At 44.7% G+C, this 17,332-nt stretch overlaps 2 protein-coding genes across 5 annotated transcripts; both read right to left on the reverse strand.

Moving 5' to 3' along the window:
- Positions 1-17: 17 nt before the first annotated feature.
- wge (winged eye) lies at positions 18-12,239 on the reverse strand. 4 transcript variants are annotated; one of them, XM_070217988.1, is made up of 11 exons: positions 11,257-12,239; positions 11,052-11,198; positions 7,559-7,693; positions 7,353-7,469; positions 5,212-7,168; positions 4,070-4,652; positions 2,562-2,820; positions 1,839-2,410; positions 1,409-1,588; positions 1,177-1,338; positions 18-1,111 (listed from the first exon to the last, which is right to left on the reverse strand). In XM_070217988.1, the coding sequence occupies exons 1-11, from the start codon at positions 11,660-11,662 to the stop codon at positions 830-832; spliced, it is 4,800 nt and encodes a 1,599-aa protein (XP_070074089.1). In that variant the 5' UTR covers positions 11,663-12,239; the 3' UTR covers positions 18-829. The 4 variants fall into 4 exon arrangements, with proteins under 4 accessions (XP_070074089.1, XP_017003705.2, XP_017003704.2 ...); XM_017148216.3 differs by having other exon boundaries at positions 5,212-7,201; XM_017148215.3 differs by having other exon boundaries at positions 5,212-7,204.
- A 329-nt stretch (positions 12,240-12,568) lies between these two features.
- On the reverse strand, positions 12,569-17,028 carry Irp-1A (Iron regulatory protein 1A). Its single transcript, XM_017148255.3, has 7 exons — positions 16,918-17,028; positions 16,771-16,863; positions 16,539-16,708; positions 15,757-16,483; positions 15,596-15,696; positions 14,066-14,837; positions 12,569-13,515 (listed from the first exon to the last, which is right to left on the reverse strand). The coding sequence occupies exons 1-7, from the start codon at positions 16,928-16,930 to the stop codon at positions 12,686-12,688; spliced, it is 2,706 nt and encodes a 901-aa protein (XP_017003744.2). The 5' UTR covers positions 16,931-17,028; the 3' UTR covers positions 12,569-12,685.
- Positions 17,029-17,332: the final 304 nt, after the last annotated feature.

Genomic DNA, 17,332 nt, shown 5'->3' on the forward strand with positions numbered 1-17,332 from the left:
CAATTTAAAAATTCAAATAAAAAATTTCAATATATCCGGCAAGTTTATTGATGTAATTAAAGATAGGTTTGATTTTATACGTTGCTGTTCTTCTTGAATAAACGAACTGTAAATATTCAACACACACATTCTGCTTGATCTCTTATTTATCATCTATACTTATTCTCTCCTCTGTACACATCAACATCTGGTTTTGTTTTGCTATCACATTGAATTGTTACATTTATAGTAGTAGTTGCTGCATGTTGCCTGCTTAAAATCTTTAAAACACGTTTTAAATTTCATCTGAAACATGTAGGTATACACGTAGGTTAACAAGTGTATCCCATTATCCTGTAGCTATAGCCTGGGCTCTAAATGTGGACTGTGTTTGTTTGTGGTTGGTTGGTTGGTTGTGTTATGTTATGTGTTGTGTTCGAAGGGTCAAAGGATCAAAGGGGATGTAGAAGCACACATTTCGTTTCTAAACTTTCGCTGAACTTGAAGTGAATTAAGTTTGTCGTCATCGAAGCGCCTTTTCTGTTTGTTTTTCTTGTTTTTACAAAATTAGACTTAAAATTGCTTGCGCTTCTCGTAACTACACATTAATTTAGTGGTTGTTGCTTAGTTCCTTGTTCTCTCTCGTTTTATCTCTCGCCAGTGTCCTTGTTTTTTGAGTTCTCGAAATACATAATACATTTAAAATATATAGAAATAATATTTGTATACATATAGGTATATATCTGCTCTCCATCTGGTCACGTATAGTAAAATATATGTATAATGTATATATATTGTATATATATAGATCTGTATGCACTAGGCCTAACCACGCCTATCCACTTTTCGCTTAATCCTCGGTAGTAGTTTCTGTAGTTTTAGTAGTAGTAGTATTATTTGTATCCTGCAGCTCTTCGAGAGTTGGAATATCGTCTTGTAGTTTTAGCACTTGTAACCTTGGGTTATAGTGCCCGGCTAAATAATATGTATCATTGTTATCGTATATGGATTGATATTGCTTCGAATCGGCACCGAACTTGTCGAAGTAGCTGCCAAACTGCAGCACCTCGCAACGATGCGAAATTGTCTGCACATCGTTCTCATCCTCGTGCGGCGATTCAAATAGAGCACCCTATTCAGAATAAAATAGAAATAAATAAATGATGTTTATAATTGCTTTCACAAACTGTAGCTCACCGGAAATTTCAACTTTGGACAGCCGGTCGTCTCCTCCGGATGATAGAACCACGCCACTCGCACCACCTTGTTGCCCGTGGTCGTTTCCCACATGGACTCAATGCGCCCGATATAGGGTCGATCTGGTCTGCCCGTCGATAGAAATACTGCACTGTCCCCGACCTGAAAACATAATTAAAGATTGTTTTGTATTTGGGATGTATTGAAATACGAATGGGTAGAGTGTGCTCACCGTGATAGTCTCCTTTCCCCTTTTGATTGTTTTGTAAAATTGCTTTCTGGCGCGTCCCTTGACGCCCGCCTTGCGATAGGCGGTACCATTCCAACCCCACAGCTGCCGTTCCGGCAGGAAGGCAGCTATCTTGCTGCTTCCCTTGGAGTTGTTATGCTCGACCAGATCGTCGCCCTTGGCCTGCGAATAGAAAATGGGATTATTTCAACCCTTCAATTATATCGTAGCCCTTTGTATTGCAATCTACTAATGAAATAACTCGGATTTTGTAATAGATGTACTTCAAATTACTTAAAATATCAAATGGTAAGCATTGAATAGCTGGAGAGATTTTCATCAGGGACCGTAACATTTATAAGTTTACTTTAAAAGTCATTGATTTATCGTAACAATTTTAATTTTAACAATTTTGGGTTGTTAGATAGCCTACCTCTTCGGATATCTCTGACATGAGATTGGATGCCGTCTCCTCTTCCATCTCCAACTGCTCTGTCTTTACTTTGACCTCCACCTTAACACGATTCGTGGTTGGCGCCGTTGGTGCTGATGACATCTCTGTACTGAGAGCTTCTGTTGTTTCCTGCTGCTGCTGCTCCGGCTCTTCGCTGCCATTCTTGCGATGATGTTTCTTGTGCTTCTTGCGTTTCTTGTGCTTGTGGTGCTTTCGAGCGGCATCCTCTGCACTGACACCCTCGCCGGATGCAGCGACATCAGCTCCTCCATTGGTAGAAGTAGCCTGATTAACGCCATTTTGAGCCTTGGACATCTTCTTGAGACTCTTCTTCAGGCGCTTCTTCTCACTGCGCTGCGTGAAAAGCTCCATGGTGGCGGCCAGCGAGGTGGTGTTATCGCTACTCATCCCCAGGCTGTGATGACTGTGCGAGTCCTCGCAGCCGGGCACGCTCAAGTGGTCCTGCGAGCCTCCTCCGGGGCCACTTTCACCCCCGCGCAGAGCGCTTCGCTTCTGCTTGCCTACTGAGTAGAGGGGATTATCGTTGTACTCTGTTCCAAGGGGTTGGGTTGGGGAAGATTGGGCAGGAGCAACGAAAACAACAAAGAAGTAAATAAGGAGGCACGCACACAACAAGAAAGTAATGATTGGGTGGCGGGGTCTTAAGTTTTATACCCACAAAAGTTCAAAGTACAAGCATACCTGCTATGGGATAATCGCTGAGCAGCAGGCGGATGTTCTGCAAGCGGATCCTGCCGCTGTCGCCGTCGTCGAACTCCACACTGACAAAGTCCGGCGCTGTTGTGGCCGAATTCGTTGCGCCGCCAGCGGCTCCGTCGTCAACTTGCTCGGAGTCAATGGCACGTCCAGGATAAAGGCATCGATACTGCTGGCTCCAGTAGGCACACAAACGCGTGCCCACTGGCACACTCTCCACGCTTTTCGGGGCCACTTCAAGGATCTGTAAAACAATAATTTAATTAGAATTGTTTCCGATTTATAAAATGTATGTCTTTACTAGAGCCCTGCATGAGTCATTCAATTTTTGTTTTATTATAGTATGCCCTGAAATTTATGATTTGTTTAATTCAATTCTAAGTGAAATAAATTTAATGTTTTTCTAATTCATTTCGAATTAAATGATGATGAATAATTTTGTCCGATTTTTTTTGTGCTTTTTTTTGAAAACAAAAAGTGGAATATTTTTTAAAAAATCAATGTTAACTGCTTAGTAAATAAAATTCAGGCAGATTTAATCAACAAATTACACTGGTCGACAAAAAAAAAGCCCAAGAATAAAAGCTACCAAACCTGAAAGGATTTTAGCTGTAGATTACTACCTCATACTTGGAAACTTTCCATCACGTCGAAGTTTTGAGAAATCCGTGGTCAAAGTTCCGCATTTTCGATTTTTAGGCACTTTTTGCGGCTTAATAGTAAGAAAACCTTTCGTAGCCCAGAGCCACAATTTAGCGGAAATGGTACCTTGAACCTTTAACTTCAAGAGTGTCCAATCACAAAGCTGGGCGACCTCTACTTCTTTAGCTACAATGGATTTTACAGAAGTACTTTTTGTCACTTTTTTTCATCTATAGTAGCCTGATATTTTTAATGTATTTTATGTATATGGGTCTCAGTTCAACAAGAAAAATATCAGGCTACTATAGATGAAAAAAAATGACAAAAAGTACTTCTGTAAAATCCATTGTAGCTAAAGAAGTAGAGGTCGCCCAGCTTTGTGATTGGACACTCTTGAAGTTAAAGGTTCAAGGTACCATTTCCGCTAAATTGTGGCTCTGGGCTACGAAAGGTTTTCTTACTATTAAGCCGCAAAAAGTGCCTAAAAATCGAAAATTTGGAACTTTGACCACGGATTTCTCAAAACTTCGACGTGATGGAAAGTTTCCAAGTATGAGGTAGTAATCTACAGCTAAAATTCCTTCAGGTTTTGTAGCGTTTATTCTTGGGCCAAGAAAAAGTCTTGATTTTGTCGACCTGTGTTATGGCCCTTTCTTTTTTAAAAGAAATTGTCGTTTGAATTATTTCGAAATTCATGCCATTCATTCATTCAAATTCTTCAAACTCAAAATTCAAATTCATTCAATTCTATTAAACTATTCTATTAAATTCTAATTAATTCATTCATATAAAACAACAAATTCAAAATAATTCATTGAATCCATTCATGCAGGGCTCTAGTCTTTACTAACCGTATCCTTGAGTATATCCTCGCGTGACATCACATGCGACTTGTTGCCGCGCTCGCCGTCCAAAGTGATGGAGTAGACATCCGGCGGTCGCAAGGGCTTCATCACTCCCGCATAGAATAGTCCACCCATGTCGGTGAGGACGCGGGTCTCATCGCGATACAGGTGTTCACTGGTCAGCTGCAGTTCACGGTCAATGCCGCTCACCCGCCGCTTTGCCTCCGTCGCCGTGGTTTGATCTCCAGCCGAACCGCTGGCAATCGCTTTCATCTTCCGCTGCTTTCGCGCTGCCGAAGCCGCCTGCTTGGCAGACGACGGTGATGAGCAGGAGGCGGCAGTTGCAGAGGTAGTTGGGGCAATGGCAACGGCCGCGTCCAGGGCACTGGGCTCCAAACGGACGAACGACGAGGTACTCGGTGAGTTGCTGCTGGGCAAGGGATTGGGCTCCGGTTGGGATTGCTGCTGCAGGGACGGCGGTGGTGGGAAGGAGGAGTGTGTCTTCTCCGGGAATCGCAGGAAGCTGGATGCCTGAAGGTTACTGCTCGAAAACTTCGGGAACTTGTAGTCGCGCAGCGGTGATGAAGTTCTGAAAGATTTAAATTTCATTAGATTTGCCTGTAAGTGATATTCTAAGCAGGGTTCGGAAAATAACACACTCTGTAAAAAACTCGTGTTATTAACATGTTAAATGTCAAAGTGTTAAGCTCAAAAAAAGTTATTGACATGTGTGTAAGAAATTGTAGCTTACATATGTTAGAAACATAAATAACACACACAGTTTATTTGTGTTATTTACACGACGTGTTTTTTACACAATGAGTTTTTGACATTAAAACGTCAGAAATATATGCTTTGAAACGGTTAAAAATAACAATTAAGATATCCGAGCCCAATATTGATTCTTCATTTTCCCTTCGATTCGTTAATGTCCATATAATGTAATTTTCATTTGTGTTAGAAACACAGTGTGTAAAAAAACGCCGTGTTAACACATTGTGTAAAAAACACAAGTGAGCTGTGTTTTTTAACACTTTTGTTTTTGACACACATGTGAAAAACTTTGCTCACACTGTGAAATACAATTTTACATGTTTTTAACATGCGTGTTAAATTCCGAGCCCTGATCCTAAGTAGAAATCACTTACCCCAGGACACTGGACAGCGTCATCTGCGGCTGTTGCAGAGCAGGTGACGGCTGCTGCAGTTGGAGCTGCTGCTGCTTGGAGCACTTCTTCTTCTTCTTGTGCTTGGAAATCTCGTCCAGCTTCCGCTTCTTCTTGCGATACTGCCGCGTTACGTCCGCGAGTCGCATTCGCATGCTGTTGTCCATGATGCTGAACACCTCCTGGCCAAAACGCTGCGCGTAGCTGGGATCCATGGCGTGGAGGGCACTGCGCAGCTCCGACTGCAGCTGCTCGTCCTGCAGCTCGACGTCCTCCTCCTTCTGCGCCGCAGTGCTGTGGCGCCGCTTCTTCTTGCTCTTCTTGCTGCAGCGTGCCGACTTGCGGCTGTCGCTGCCCGAGGACTTGGAATGTTTGTGCTTCTTGCGCTTAACGGGCGTTAGATCGGCTACAACGCTGGCCGAAGTGGATGGCAACTCGATGCCCTGCATCGAAGGAAAGCCGGGCGAGCTTAATGGCATCTGAAAGGAGGAGGAGGAGGAGGGGAAGACGGAAGCAGCGACCTGCGACTGGCCAAAGGCAAAACAGGACTTGGCCTCAAAGGGCAAGGGCGGCGACGTCGCTGTGGGCGTAGGAGTGGGCGTGCGCGAGGAGGGCGTGGCAAAGAGACTGCTGCCCTGCACCACCTCCTCTTGGATCCGCTGCTCGGCCAAAGCGCACAGCAGCTTGAGACCTCCCAGAGGTTCCGGCGCCTGGGGTGTGGGCTCCAATTCCATTTCCTGCATGGGCGGCGCTGGCTCCTCTATGGGCATTTGTTCCACTGGCTGCGGCGGTATCTCCACTTGCTCCACCGGCTCCTGCTTAACGCGCACCAGCGGCTTGCTATTGGTGCTTATGTTGGAGAGCAGCTCCAAGCCGGTCAGATCCTCGGGAGCTGCCTGTTCCGCTTGTGTCATCATCGTTTCTGCGGGGGGTTCCTCCTCCTCCTCCTGGCTGGCACTGGGTATTTCACTGGGTTCCGTCTGGGTATGGCACTCGGTAGGCTGCGTATGGCTAACTTCACTGGGCTTCGTTAGTTCCAGCGGCGGAGGATCTGCCGTTTCCTGGGACTTCCCTGCAACTGGAAAGCTCTCGTCTTCACTGCAAACAGGCGTGTCCGTCTGTATATTCACATCCTGCATCTGCGGCACTGGAATCTCCGCCAGACGTGGTGGTGTCTGCGGCGTCAGCGGTGCATGCAGCTTGTAGTTCAGCGCCGCCGCTTCGTCACAAACCGAAGGCAGGGGCGTGGCAGCGGCGGTTAACTCTGCTGCCCCACCGTTGCCATGCATCGAAAGGTTGAGCAGTGTCGGTTGAGCAGTGGCCGTAGCCATGGCAGCCGACTGGAAGAGATGGTGGGGCGTCGCCTGTCCCAGGGAAGAAGGCAATGGCTCCATGGTGGCCGAGGTGGGCGGCGTGGGCAGGCGCATCAGGTTCAAGGCCTGCTCCTTGTCCCGCGCAGCCTCAAGTGGCACTAAAGGTGGCAAAGCCAGCGGCATCGGAGCATACTCCTCCTTCATTCCTGGCGGCGGTGGCGGCAGGGAGAGTAGCGAAGGAGTGGCCAAGCTGAGGAAGCGAGAGCTGCTCGCACTGAGACTGCTGCTCCCGCTTTGCGTGACCCCCGAACCGGCGGCCAGGCTCAGATTGATGGTGGAATTGGTGGTGGTGGTGCTGGTCTGCTGATTGCTGTGCTGGCACATTGTCGAACTGCCCGTCGCCGTTGCCGCGGCGGCCAAGTAGAGCTGCAGCGTGGAGGCATACGAGGGCGTGGTGCTCAGCGCCTGGTGGCCGCCCATCGAGGGAAAGATGAAGTTGGGCGTCGGCTGCATGGAGGCAGCAGCAGCAGCAGCAGCAGCGGAGTGACCACCAGGATTCGGAGCCTGGGGGATGTAGGCCGAGGGCCAGACAAACGCAGCCGCAGCCGCCGCCTGTTGGAACGGATCTGTGGGCGTTAAGAGGGGAAAATTTGATATGCCTGCTGTGCATGTTGGAGTTTTGGAGTAAAGGCAGAGGGGAGAGAAGCGCAGTTTAAAAGCATGAATTAGTTTGGTTTTGGCGAATCGAGTTTCGAAATTAATTTGGCATGCGGAGTGGGTATGTGAAGGAGATCCAGATCCTCGACTTACCGAGCGCTGTTGGGCCGGCCGGCAGCAGCACCACCTGTCCGCGACTGGCCTCCCGCGAGTACTGCAGGCCCACCGTGGCGGGCGACATGGAAATCACTGATTCAATGGGTAATGCATCTACAAAAACGCAACGGAAAAGAGAGAGAACCAAAGTAGAGAGAGGAGGAGATAGGGGGATCTGGCATGCAATCTGGAATACAACTCACTTGGATACTGCCAGAAGGTGGAGGGTGCTCGGCTCACACCTGCTGCACTCAGAGCAAGTTCCTCGGCGGTGGCCGTGCCGGTGGTCATCAGGTCGCCGTTGCCCGTAAAGTACAGATTGCCGCAACTGGTGGCACCTGAAAGTAAGGATAACAAGGAAATGATTTAATATTTTGGCGGTATTTTTATTAAGTTCAATTCCTGATAAATTAGACAACCTCTCTGCTCGGCGTTCGTTTGTTTAATAAACTTTCGGGCCTGCCGTGTAACTTTAGTTGTAAGCGAGGATGTGTATGTATACGTGAAATATTGCAGTGTGTCCTTGAACTATGCATTTGGTGACCGCCTGCGCCCGCCGCCCACCACCAACAACCAACCTTTCACACACATCACAATCGTTCGACTGACGACTGAATAACCCACCCCCGAATCTGCGGCTGGATAATTTTACAGAAATTCGATTAAACCGAACGTGATGCCCTGTAATTGCATTACATTAAGGGATCTGAAGTATTGGTAAGCCCAGCAGAACACCACCCCCAAAACGAAATGAATGACAATGTCCCATCTCCGAAACGCAATTAGAGCTACATCTTTTGACAAGTGATTTGTTTCGGGCTGCGGAACTGAAACTACCCAGCAAACGTTTATAAATAGCCTGTGACTTTGGAAGGGAAAAAAATAATAACTAAAGACTCTGCCATATGGTCGTGTGTACCCAATCCAATTCGGCGTGTCATGTTGCTAGGTTGTCCTGTTTTAGGACGACTCTTCTCGGTTAAGTCGTACCCAGCTTCCTCTACACACAAAAAAAAAACTATGTAATATCAAATATTTAATAGTAAAAACTGCCCCAACCCATAAAAAATAGAAAATGGTCAAAGAAAATAGTAGAGTACCTATAAAAAAAATAGATGACCTACAAAATAGTATTTTACTCGAAAAAATTGTTGTTTTTTTAAATTTATTTTTTGAACTATTTTTATTTTTTATTAAATTTGTTATAATAATTTAAATGGAAGTTATTTATAGACACTTACATTTCACAGATACCTAAACTTACAAATCAAATTACTATTACTATTAATTTGCCAAATGAATAAAACAACAAAATACCCGCATATTTCGTAAATAGGTTTTCTACTATTTTAATTGTTAAATACTATTCCATGACCCAAAAAATAAAATAACAAAACATGAAAAATTCAGAAAATTGTGAGATACTATTTTTCTATGTTGAATTTAGATAGTTTTTTTTTTGTGTGTAGTTTCACATCCCCGCGAAACCAGTCAAGCATCCAGAGCTAGAACTCGAGCATCCCTTGTGGCTGCTCTTCCCCTTCAGATCCCTGACTACTTCTAAGCAACAGCCACCGCTAACTTGTCTGAAAAAACACCCACCCGTGCACCGTCCATGAGTAATCTGTCTTTAGATTCGCTTCTCCGATGTTCCACCGCCTCCGCTTCAAAGCTTCGGTGGAGCGTGATACCCTGCTCACTGACGAAACATGTGGAACCCGCCAACTTTTGCCAGCTTTATAAAGGTTCTTTGAAAAGGGAAAAGTACGAGAACCTGATTGCTAAATTCCCAGAACGCAAAAGTAGCTCAGCAAAGCTACCTAAAAGTTATCAAGGGAAAGTTTTTTTATATTTCTTGTTATACATATATAAAAACACATATCTCGCTTTGCTCTTGCTTGTGAACATATTTTTGAGAGATTAGAAATATAATGTGGAGAAGATATGATTTTTTAAGGCGTAGTACTTTTAGATATCTTAATAAAATTCCACAAAAATAATCTATTGCTTTCTATAACAGCATTGCAAGTGTATTGGAGTGAAAATAAAAACCCCCAAAGGCACCTTATTTCTATTTTATCAGCTTTGAATGTTGATTTCTGGGAAATACGTGGGAAATTTTTGAATTACAAATTACCTACCAACAAACTTTAAACTTTTATAAATCAATGTACCTTATACAAATTTCTATAGGGTTTTATTATATGTTGTAGTAAGACTAATATTTATACAATAGCTCTACTTTCCATTTACTTAACCATTTAAAGTCCCCAAAAAAGAGCTGTAATGAATTCTGTAATGTGATCATTGAACTGATTTCAAAAATGTAACATCTGTTAATATTTTCCTAATAATCCAAAAGTGAAGCCCTAGTTTTCATTTCAAAGATCGTAAAATAATCAAGTTGACGGTCATGGCTGCTTATTTCTCCATTAGTAAGCTTCAAAAATAATCCGGAAAATAGAATTCGACTGGGTTTACACACAACACACCCCCGAGTACATAAACATATTTAATGTGCCCATCTGAAGAGCAGTTCCAAGTCGGCCAAAGTCAAAGGCAAAGCCTCCCTTCTACAATCGCAGTGTGTTTCACTTTCGCTTTATTTCCGCTTTAGAAGTTCGTATGATTTACCACCGGTTTCCTCCTGCCCTCCTTTCCCAGGGAGGAAAAAGGGAAGAGTCGTTCTCGATTCGGTGGCTGTCACAACAACGACAGCCGCACAACAGGCGGCCATCATATGATTCCTGCCCTCTCAACTCTCAACTCTCGAAAAGCTGACGGGGTGTTTACGGCGGAGACGACACCCTCGGCTTTCACTCAACTCACTGAAGGAATTCCGCACAACGTTCAGCGTTTGCTGGCAATCTTATTAGTGGCATAATTGAACGACGTCCACGTCCTGGCATTATAAGCATCATATAACGTTGCCCCTTGGGAACGCGAACGCTTCGTTCATTAGGGGCGCTCAAATCTGGTGCCTCAATTGAATTAGATGCCCAGAAGGTACACGGCGGGAAAGTTTGAGGCAATATGATAATGAGTTTTGGAAAATGTACATGTCATTATAGATCATATCATATGATGATATCATAATGATAGCGAAATAAAGCCGGAAGAGCATTCCAATCTAGGTGCAATAAACCAAAAATAGCGAAAGAATATTAAGTTCAAAATTGATAAACCGGATTTTCTATTTATCGCTCTAGAAATTTCGGAGAATATCCAAAATGGAGAATATTCAATGTGGATGTTACAAAAAAATCCCTATAAAACTGGTGGATCTCCCGGGATTTATAGAGTATTTAGGTTTCCGAAACATTTTCTTACTGGAACTTAGAAAGAAATGTTACAAAAGAAACCCTATAAAACTTGCGGATCTCTCGGAATTTATAGAGTATTTAGGTTTTCGAAACATTTCCTTACTGGAACTTAGAAAGAAATGTTACAAAAGAAACCCTATGAATCAGGCGGATCTCTCGGGATTTATAAATTATTTAGGTTTTCAAAACATTTCCTTACTGGAACTTAAAAATAAATGTTAAAATGTTAAATGTTAAAGATCCCTATAAAACTGGCGGATGTCTCGGGATTTATACAGTATTTAGTTTTCCGAATCATTTTTATCCAAAAATAAATGCTTTTAAGGATACTGAGATAAGACCGCCTCCCTTTTTCTCTCTGTGTAGCACTCACCGAGGTCAGCGACGCGTATGCCGAAGCAGTTCATGTCCTTGTTGAGTGGCGGCTGCAGGGGCATCGTGGCGGGGGTGTTTATGGCCGGCACCAGGGCTTCCTGCGGCCGTTTCCTGGCCACGGCGATGCCAATGGGCACGGAGTTGCCTGCTGGAATAGTGTAGTTAACCGGGTGAGGAGGAGGATATGTCTAGATGTCACCTACCTGAGGACTTTTCCAGCTCGGAGACCTTCGGCGAGGGCGCCTCTATCTTAACGAGCGTGGTTAGCGTGGAGGAGGACATGGTCTTGGAGGAGGCGGTCAGCGAGGCGGAGGACAAGCCCTGGTGCTGCACCTGCTGCTGCTGCTGGTGGCAATTGTTGGAGCTGATCTCGGACACCTGGCAGGGCTCCCGCTTGATCTGCACGAAGGTGTACGAGGAGTTGGTCTGCTGGTGGTGATGGTGGTGCTGCTGCTGCAAGCCTCCAAACTGGTCCAGCTGCAGCTGGGCAGGATGCGCGCCCGGATGCGAAACTGCTGCACTGGTGGGCACCAGAAAGGTGGCCGTTCCGCTGGTGGCGCTCAGCACATCGGCGGCACTGCTGCTGGCGCCCGGATTATAGGTGGCCATTGGGTGGATCTCTCTCTGAATCTGCTGGCTATATCTATTGCGCTATATCTCTTTTGGGGCCACGACTAAAAACTAAAAACTAAACGTCCATTATCCGCGCACACACACACACGCACACACGCACACAGTCTACATTTTTACAGGTTTTCGCTGCTGCCTCTTTCGGATGCAACATTGGCTACTGGGCCTGCGGCAATTCCCCGTAAACAAATGACATAATCCAAGGCGACGCGACGCCACTGGGCACTCTCTATATGGTATATATGGGTCGGCGGATTTGTAGCACGGCCACCGGAGCCCAAAATAAAAACCCTGTGCGACCCGAGATCTTTTTTTTTTCGTGTGATTTTCTGTGGGGAGGCGGAGACGGCGGAGGCGCGACTTTCCTGCTGCGTTGTTGCGTTTTTCCGCGGCTTTTTCAACTAACTAACGCGCACTGGCTGCAGAGGGGTCTTCGCACGCGCGATCTGTTGCCTTATTTGTGTTTTTCCTTGCGAATTGGAATCAAAATCCTCTGGAGAAAAGTCCACGGGACGGACAAAAAGAAGCAGCAATTTATGTTAAATTAACAGCGAGCTAACAGCGACCAATCGATTGTTGAATTTATCGAACTTAATCTTTTCGATGTTTTTAAAGCAGTTTTCTGTTATGACGATTTAAGCAAGCAGTTTAAACTATCGATTGCATGTTATCGATATAATAAAGAGCGCGTATTTTAAAATGTGTAATTTGATTTATTTATTTTTACCTATTTTAAAAAACAAAGTCCGAAAATAACTGTTATTTTAAAAAACTGATATTTTATAAATTGATAATTATAATTATTTTGAAACTTTTATAATAAAAATTTTAAATAATGATTTTTTCTAATAAATGTCTCTGGTAAAAAATAAACAAAACTAGTCGAAAGATTTATTACTCATCATCTTACCAATGATGCGTCAAACTTTATTTCCCATCACACCGCAATAACAAAAATTCATCAGTAAAAAATGCACATGGAATATAGAAGTTAACAAATCACTAATCCAGCATTTTGCGGATCATGTAGTTAAGAATGCCACCGTTCTTGTAGTACGTAATGTCCACCTCGGTGTCGAAGCGCAAGGTGGTCTCAAAGACGACGCCATCGGCCTCCACTGGGATCCTCTGGCCCGGCTTCAGTTCGCCCTCGGGCAGGGCAATGTTGTAGAGCTCCCTGCCAGTCAGATTCAAGGATTCCGCGCTCTGTCCCGGCAGGAACTGCAGCGGAATGATGCCCATGCCCACCAGATTGGAGCGATGAATGCGCTCGTACGACTCGGCGATCACCGCCTTGATGCCCAGCAGGAATGGCCCCTTGGCGGCCCAATCCCGCGAGCTTCCACTGCCGTAATCCTTGCCCACGACCAGGACAAGCGGTGTTCCCTTGCCCGCATACCGCTCCGCCGCATCGAAGATGTCCATCTCCTCGCCACTGGGCACGTGCAGCGTGTTGGGTCCGGTTTTGGAGGCCAGTTTGTTCACCAGCCGAATGTTGGCAAAGGTTCCACGCGCCATCACAGCGTCGTTGCCACGACGGGAGCCGTACGAATTGAAATCACGGGGAGTGAGGCCGCGCTCTGATAAATACCGCGCTGCAGGACTCCTGCGGGCAATGGAACCGGCTGGCGAGATGTGATCGGTGGTCACCGAATCGCCCAGCAGCAGCAGACAGCGAGCCTTCTCGATGCTTTTCAGCTGTGGCAGCTCCCGGGTCATTCCCTCGAAGAAGGGGGGACGTTTGATGTAGGTGGATACGCCACTCCAGGGATACAGCTTGCCATCGGACACCTCCAAAGTCTGCCAGTCCTTGGATCCCAGCTGGATTTTACCTATAAGGATGGGGGATACATAAGTACAAAAATCCAATCCTTAATACCAGGGTTCGGAATTTAACACAGATGTTAAAAACATGAAAAATTGTATTTTACAGTGTGAGCAAAGTTTTTGACGTGTTTTTTATATTAGCACGAGTTTTTTTTATTAGCACGGCGTTTTTTTACACACTGTGTTTTTAACACAAATGAAAATTACAATTTAAGGTCATTAACGAATCGAAGGAAAAACAAAGAATCAAGGTTGGGCCAGGATATCTTAAAAGTTATTTTTAACCGTTTCAAAACATGTATTTCTGACGTTTTAATGTCAAAAACTCATTGTGTTAAAAACACGTTGTGCAAAAAACACGTCGTGTTAATAACACGTCGTGTAAATAACTCAAATAAACTGTGTGTGTTATTTATGTTTATAACATATGTAAGCTACAATTTTTTACACACATATCAATAACTTTTTTTGAACTTAACGCTTTGAAATTTAACATGTTATTAACACAAGTTTTTTACAGAGTGTGTTATTTTCTGAATCCTGCTTAATACTCACTGTAGACCTCCTGAAACATGGCGGGAATGACGTGCTTGTGCTCCACCTCCTGGATCTCGCTGCGCGTGGGCCAAATGTCGCGCAGGAAGACATCCTTGCCGTTGGCGTCCACTCCCAGTGGCTCAATTTCGAAATCAATATCCACTCGACCGGCTATCGCGTAGGCAATCACCAGCAGCGGACTGGCGAGATAATTGGCCCTGGTATTCGGGTGAATGCGACCCTCGAAGTTGCGGTTACCCGACAGAACGCCACAGCAAACCAGTCCGTTCTTCTCGATGGTATTCACCACGTTCTCGTCCAGCGGCCCCGAGTTGCCGATGCAGGTCATGCAGCCATAGCCGACAATATCGAAGCCCAGCTGCTCCAGGTAGGGAATCACGCCGGATTCGCGGAGGTAGTAGGTAACAACCCCGGAACCAGGAGACAAAGAGGTCTTGATATAAGGCCGAATGCTCAGGCCCTTCTCCACGGCATTCTTGGCCAGCAGACCGGCGCCCAGCATCACCGAGGGATTCGAGGTGTTCGTGCAGGAGGTGATGGCCGCAATGACCACGGATCCATGAGCTATTCTATAGCTCTTTCCATCGTCCCACTGGAACTCGCCACTGGCAGTTAGAGCACTTGGCGGTACGGCGAATCCCTTGAAGCCCACTGGGCTGGTAAGGCACGACTTGAAGTCCTCGCACATGCTGGAGACCGAGACGCGATCATGCGGCCGCTTGGGGCCCGAAACCGAGGTGACCACGGTTGAGAGATCCAGAGTGACGGACTGCAAGGGATAGAAATAACTTATGATAGTGATTGCTTCATTTAAACTAGAGCCCTTCGTGAATAATTCAATTTTTGTTTTATTATAGTATGCCATGAAATTTCTGATTTGTTTAACTCAGGGACCGTAAATAATCAATATTTGAGATTTTTATTTTAAAAAGACTACTGTGATATTTGGTTTTAAACGTCAAAAATAACGTTCTTGTTACTCTTGTCCACAAAGTATATGCATTTCAACAAATTTGGAAAGCAAATTAACTGTTATTTGTTCATGTCTATAAAGTGCATAAAAACCAGTTAAATTGTTGATTAAAACTTGTATAAACCTCAGTAGGCCTTTTAAAATAAAAATCTCAAATAATGATTATTTACGGTCCCTGGTTTAATTTAATTCTATGTGAAATAAATTGAATGTTTTTCTAATTCATTTCGAATTGAATGAATAAATGAATAATTTTTATGAATTTTATGAACAAAAAGTGGAACATTTTTAACAAATCAATGTTAACTGCTTAGTAAATAAAATTCAGGCAGATTTAATCACAAAATGATGGCCCTTTCTTCTTCTAAAGAAATTGTCGTTTGAATTATTACAGAATTCATGCAATTCATTCATTCAATTCTATTAAACTCAAAATTCAAATTCACTCAATTCTAATAAACTCAAAATTCAAATTCATTCAATTCTAATAAACGGAAAATTCGAATTAATTCATTTATATAAAACAAAAAATTCAAAATAATTATACTACACACCTCTGTATACTGGGGATCCTGATCCTCGAGGGCATAGTCACGCAGCTGTCGAGTGGCCTTTAGATACTGCCGAATAATGTCGATCTTCTTTTCAGAGCGATCTGTTAAATGAAATCTATGATTATATCCGTTAAACCATCAAATAGCTAAGTAAAACCCACTGGTCTGCCGCATATAACTCAGCGTATTTTCGTCGATTGGAAAGTAGCCCACCGTGGCTCCGTATTCCGGGCACATGTTGCTGATGGTGGCGCGATCCGCGATGCTGAGCTCCGCCACTCCGGGCCCATAAAACTCCACGAACTTGCCGACGACGCCCAGCTGACGCAGATGCTTGGTAATGGTCAGCACGAGATCGGTGGAGGTGGCCAGAGGGCCCAGTTTGCCCTCCAACCGATAGCCAATCACCTCGGGCAGCAGCATGGAGATGGACTGGCCTAGCATCACGGCCTCCGCCTCGATGCCGCCAACGCCCCAGCCCAAAACACCCAAACCATTGATCATGGTGGTGTGGGAATCGGTTCCAACGACGCTATCGGGATACAGGATCTTCGAGCCATCGGTGGTGTTGCTTTCGAAGACCACGCGGGCCAGGTACTCCAGATTGACCTGGTGAACAATGCCGGAACCGGGTGGCACAATCAGCATGTTGTCAAAGGCACGGGCTCCCCATTTGAGGAAGGTGAAGCGCTCCTTGTTGCGCTGGAACTCCAGCGATTCGTTCTTGGTCAAAGCGTCCGAGGAGCGAACAAAGTCCACCTGAACGGAGTGGTCGATGACCAGATCGGCGGGGCAGATGGGATTGATTTTCTCCGGATTGCCGCCTAGTTCGCGGACCGCATCCCGCATGGCGGCGAAATCCACGACGGCGGGAACGCCAGTAAAGTCCTGAAGTTGGGGTAATTATTTAGAAGAATCTAAGGATTGATGTGCCAATCCAAACCTGCAATATCACACGCGCTGGTTTAAAAGAGACCTCCACATCGCTGGTTTCCTGTTTCAGCGATGGTGTCCATCCCAGGATGCTCTGCACATCCTTCTCCAGCACATGGAAATTGTCGCAGTTGCGCACCGCGGATTCCAGCAGAACGCGAATGGAAAAGGGCAGGGAATCTGTAAAAATAATAATAATAATAATAGAGATAACAACAATAATGATAAAGACGACTACTCACCATATTTGCTGTCGATGGAGGGCAGATCGAAATACTTGTAGACGCTGCCGTCCTGGGTGAAGGATTCCTGGAACTGGGCAAAGGGATTGGCACCTGCAGGAAAGACAGAGTTAGCTTATAGGTCAGATATTCCGAGATAAATCCCACCGGAGCCGGACATGGTGGCGAAATTGGACAGAAAACCAGGCAAAGTGAATTAGGGATGAGCGCGTGAGGGACATTTAAAAAACAAAACGATATTCCAGTTGGGAAAAGTTTCACTTGATTAATATTATGCAAACCCTTTGAACTTTTCTTTTGATATTTAGATTATTATACGAACTATTACACAGGAAACTTAAAAACATAAACAATTTCAAAAGTATTACTCACGACAAACAAAATAGCACAAGCTCATCTCTAATTTGAAATTGTTCTTTGGTTATCGATAACTGACCATCAAAACAAGACGATACACAGAAAAAAAACTTTATTCAAAAATTATAATTAATTTTAATTGATAATAAAATAAAAAAAATTAATGATCTTCTTTTTAGGTAATTTAAATTATACAATATTTAGC

Source organism: Drosophila takahashii, chromosome 3R, assembly GCF_030179915.1.
Source record: "Drosophila takahashii strain IR98-3 E-12201 chromosome 3R, DtakHiC1v2, whole genome shotgun sequence".
NCBI lineage: Eukaryota > Metazoa > Arthropoda > Insecta > Diptera > Drosophilidae > Drosophila > Drosophila takahashii.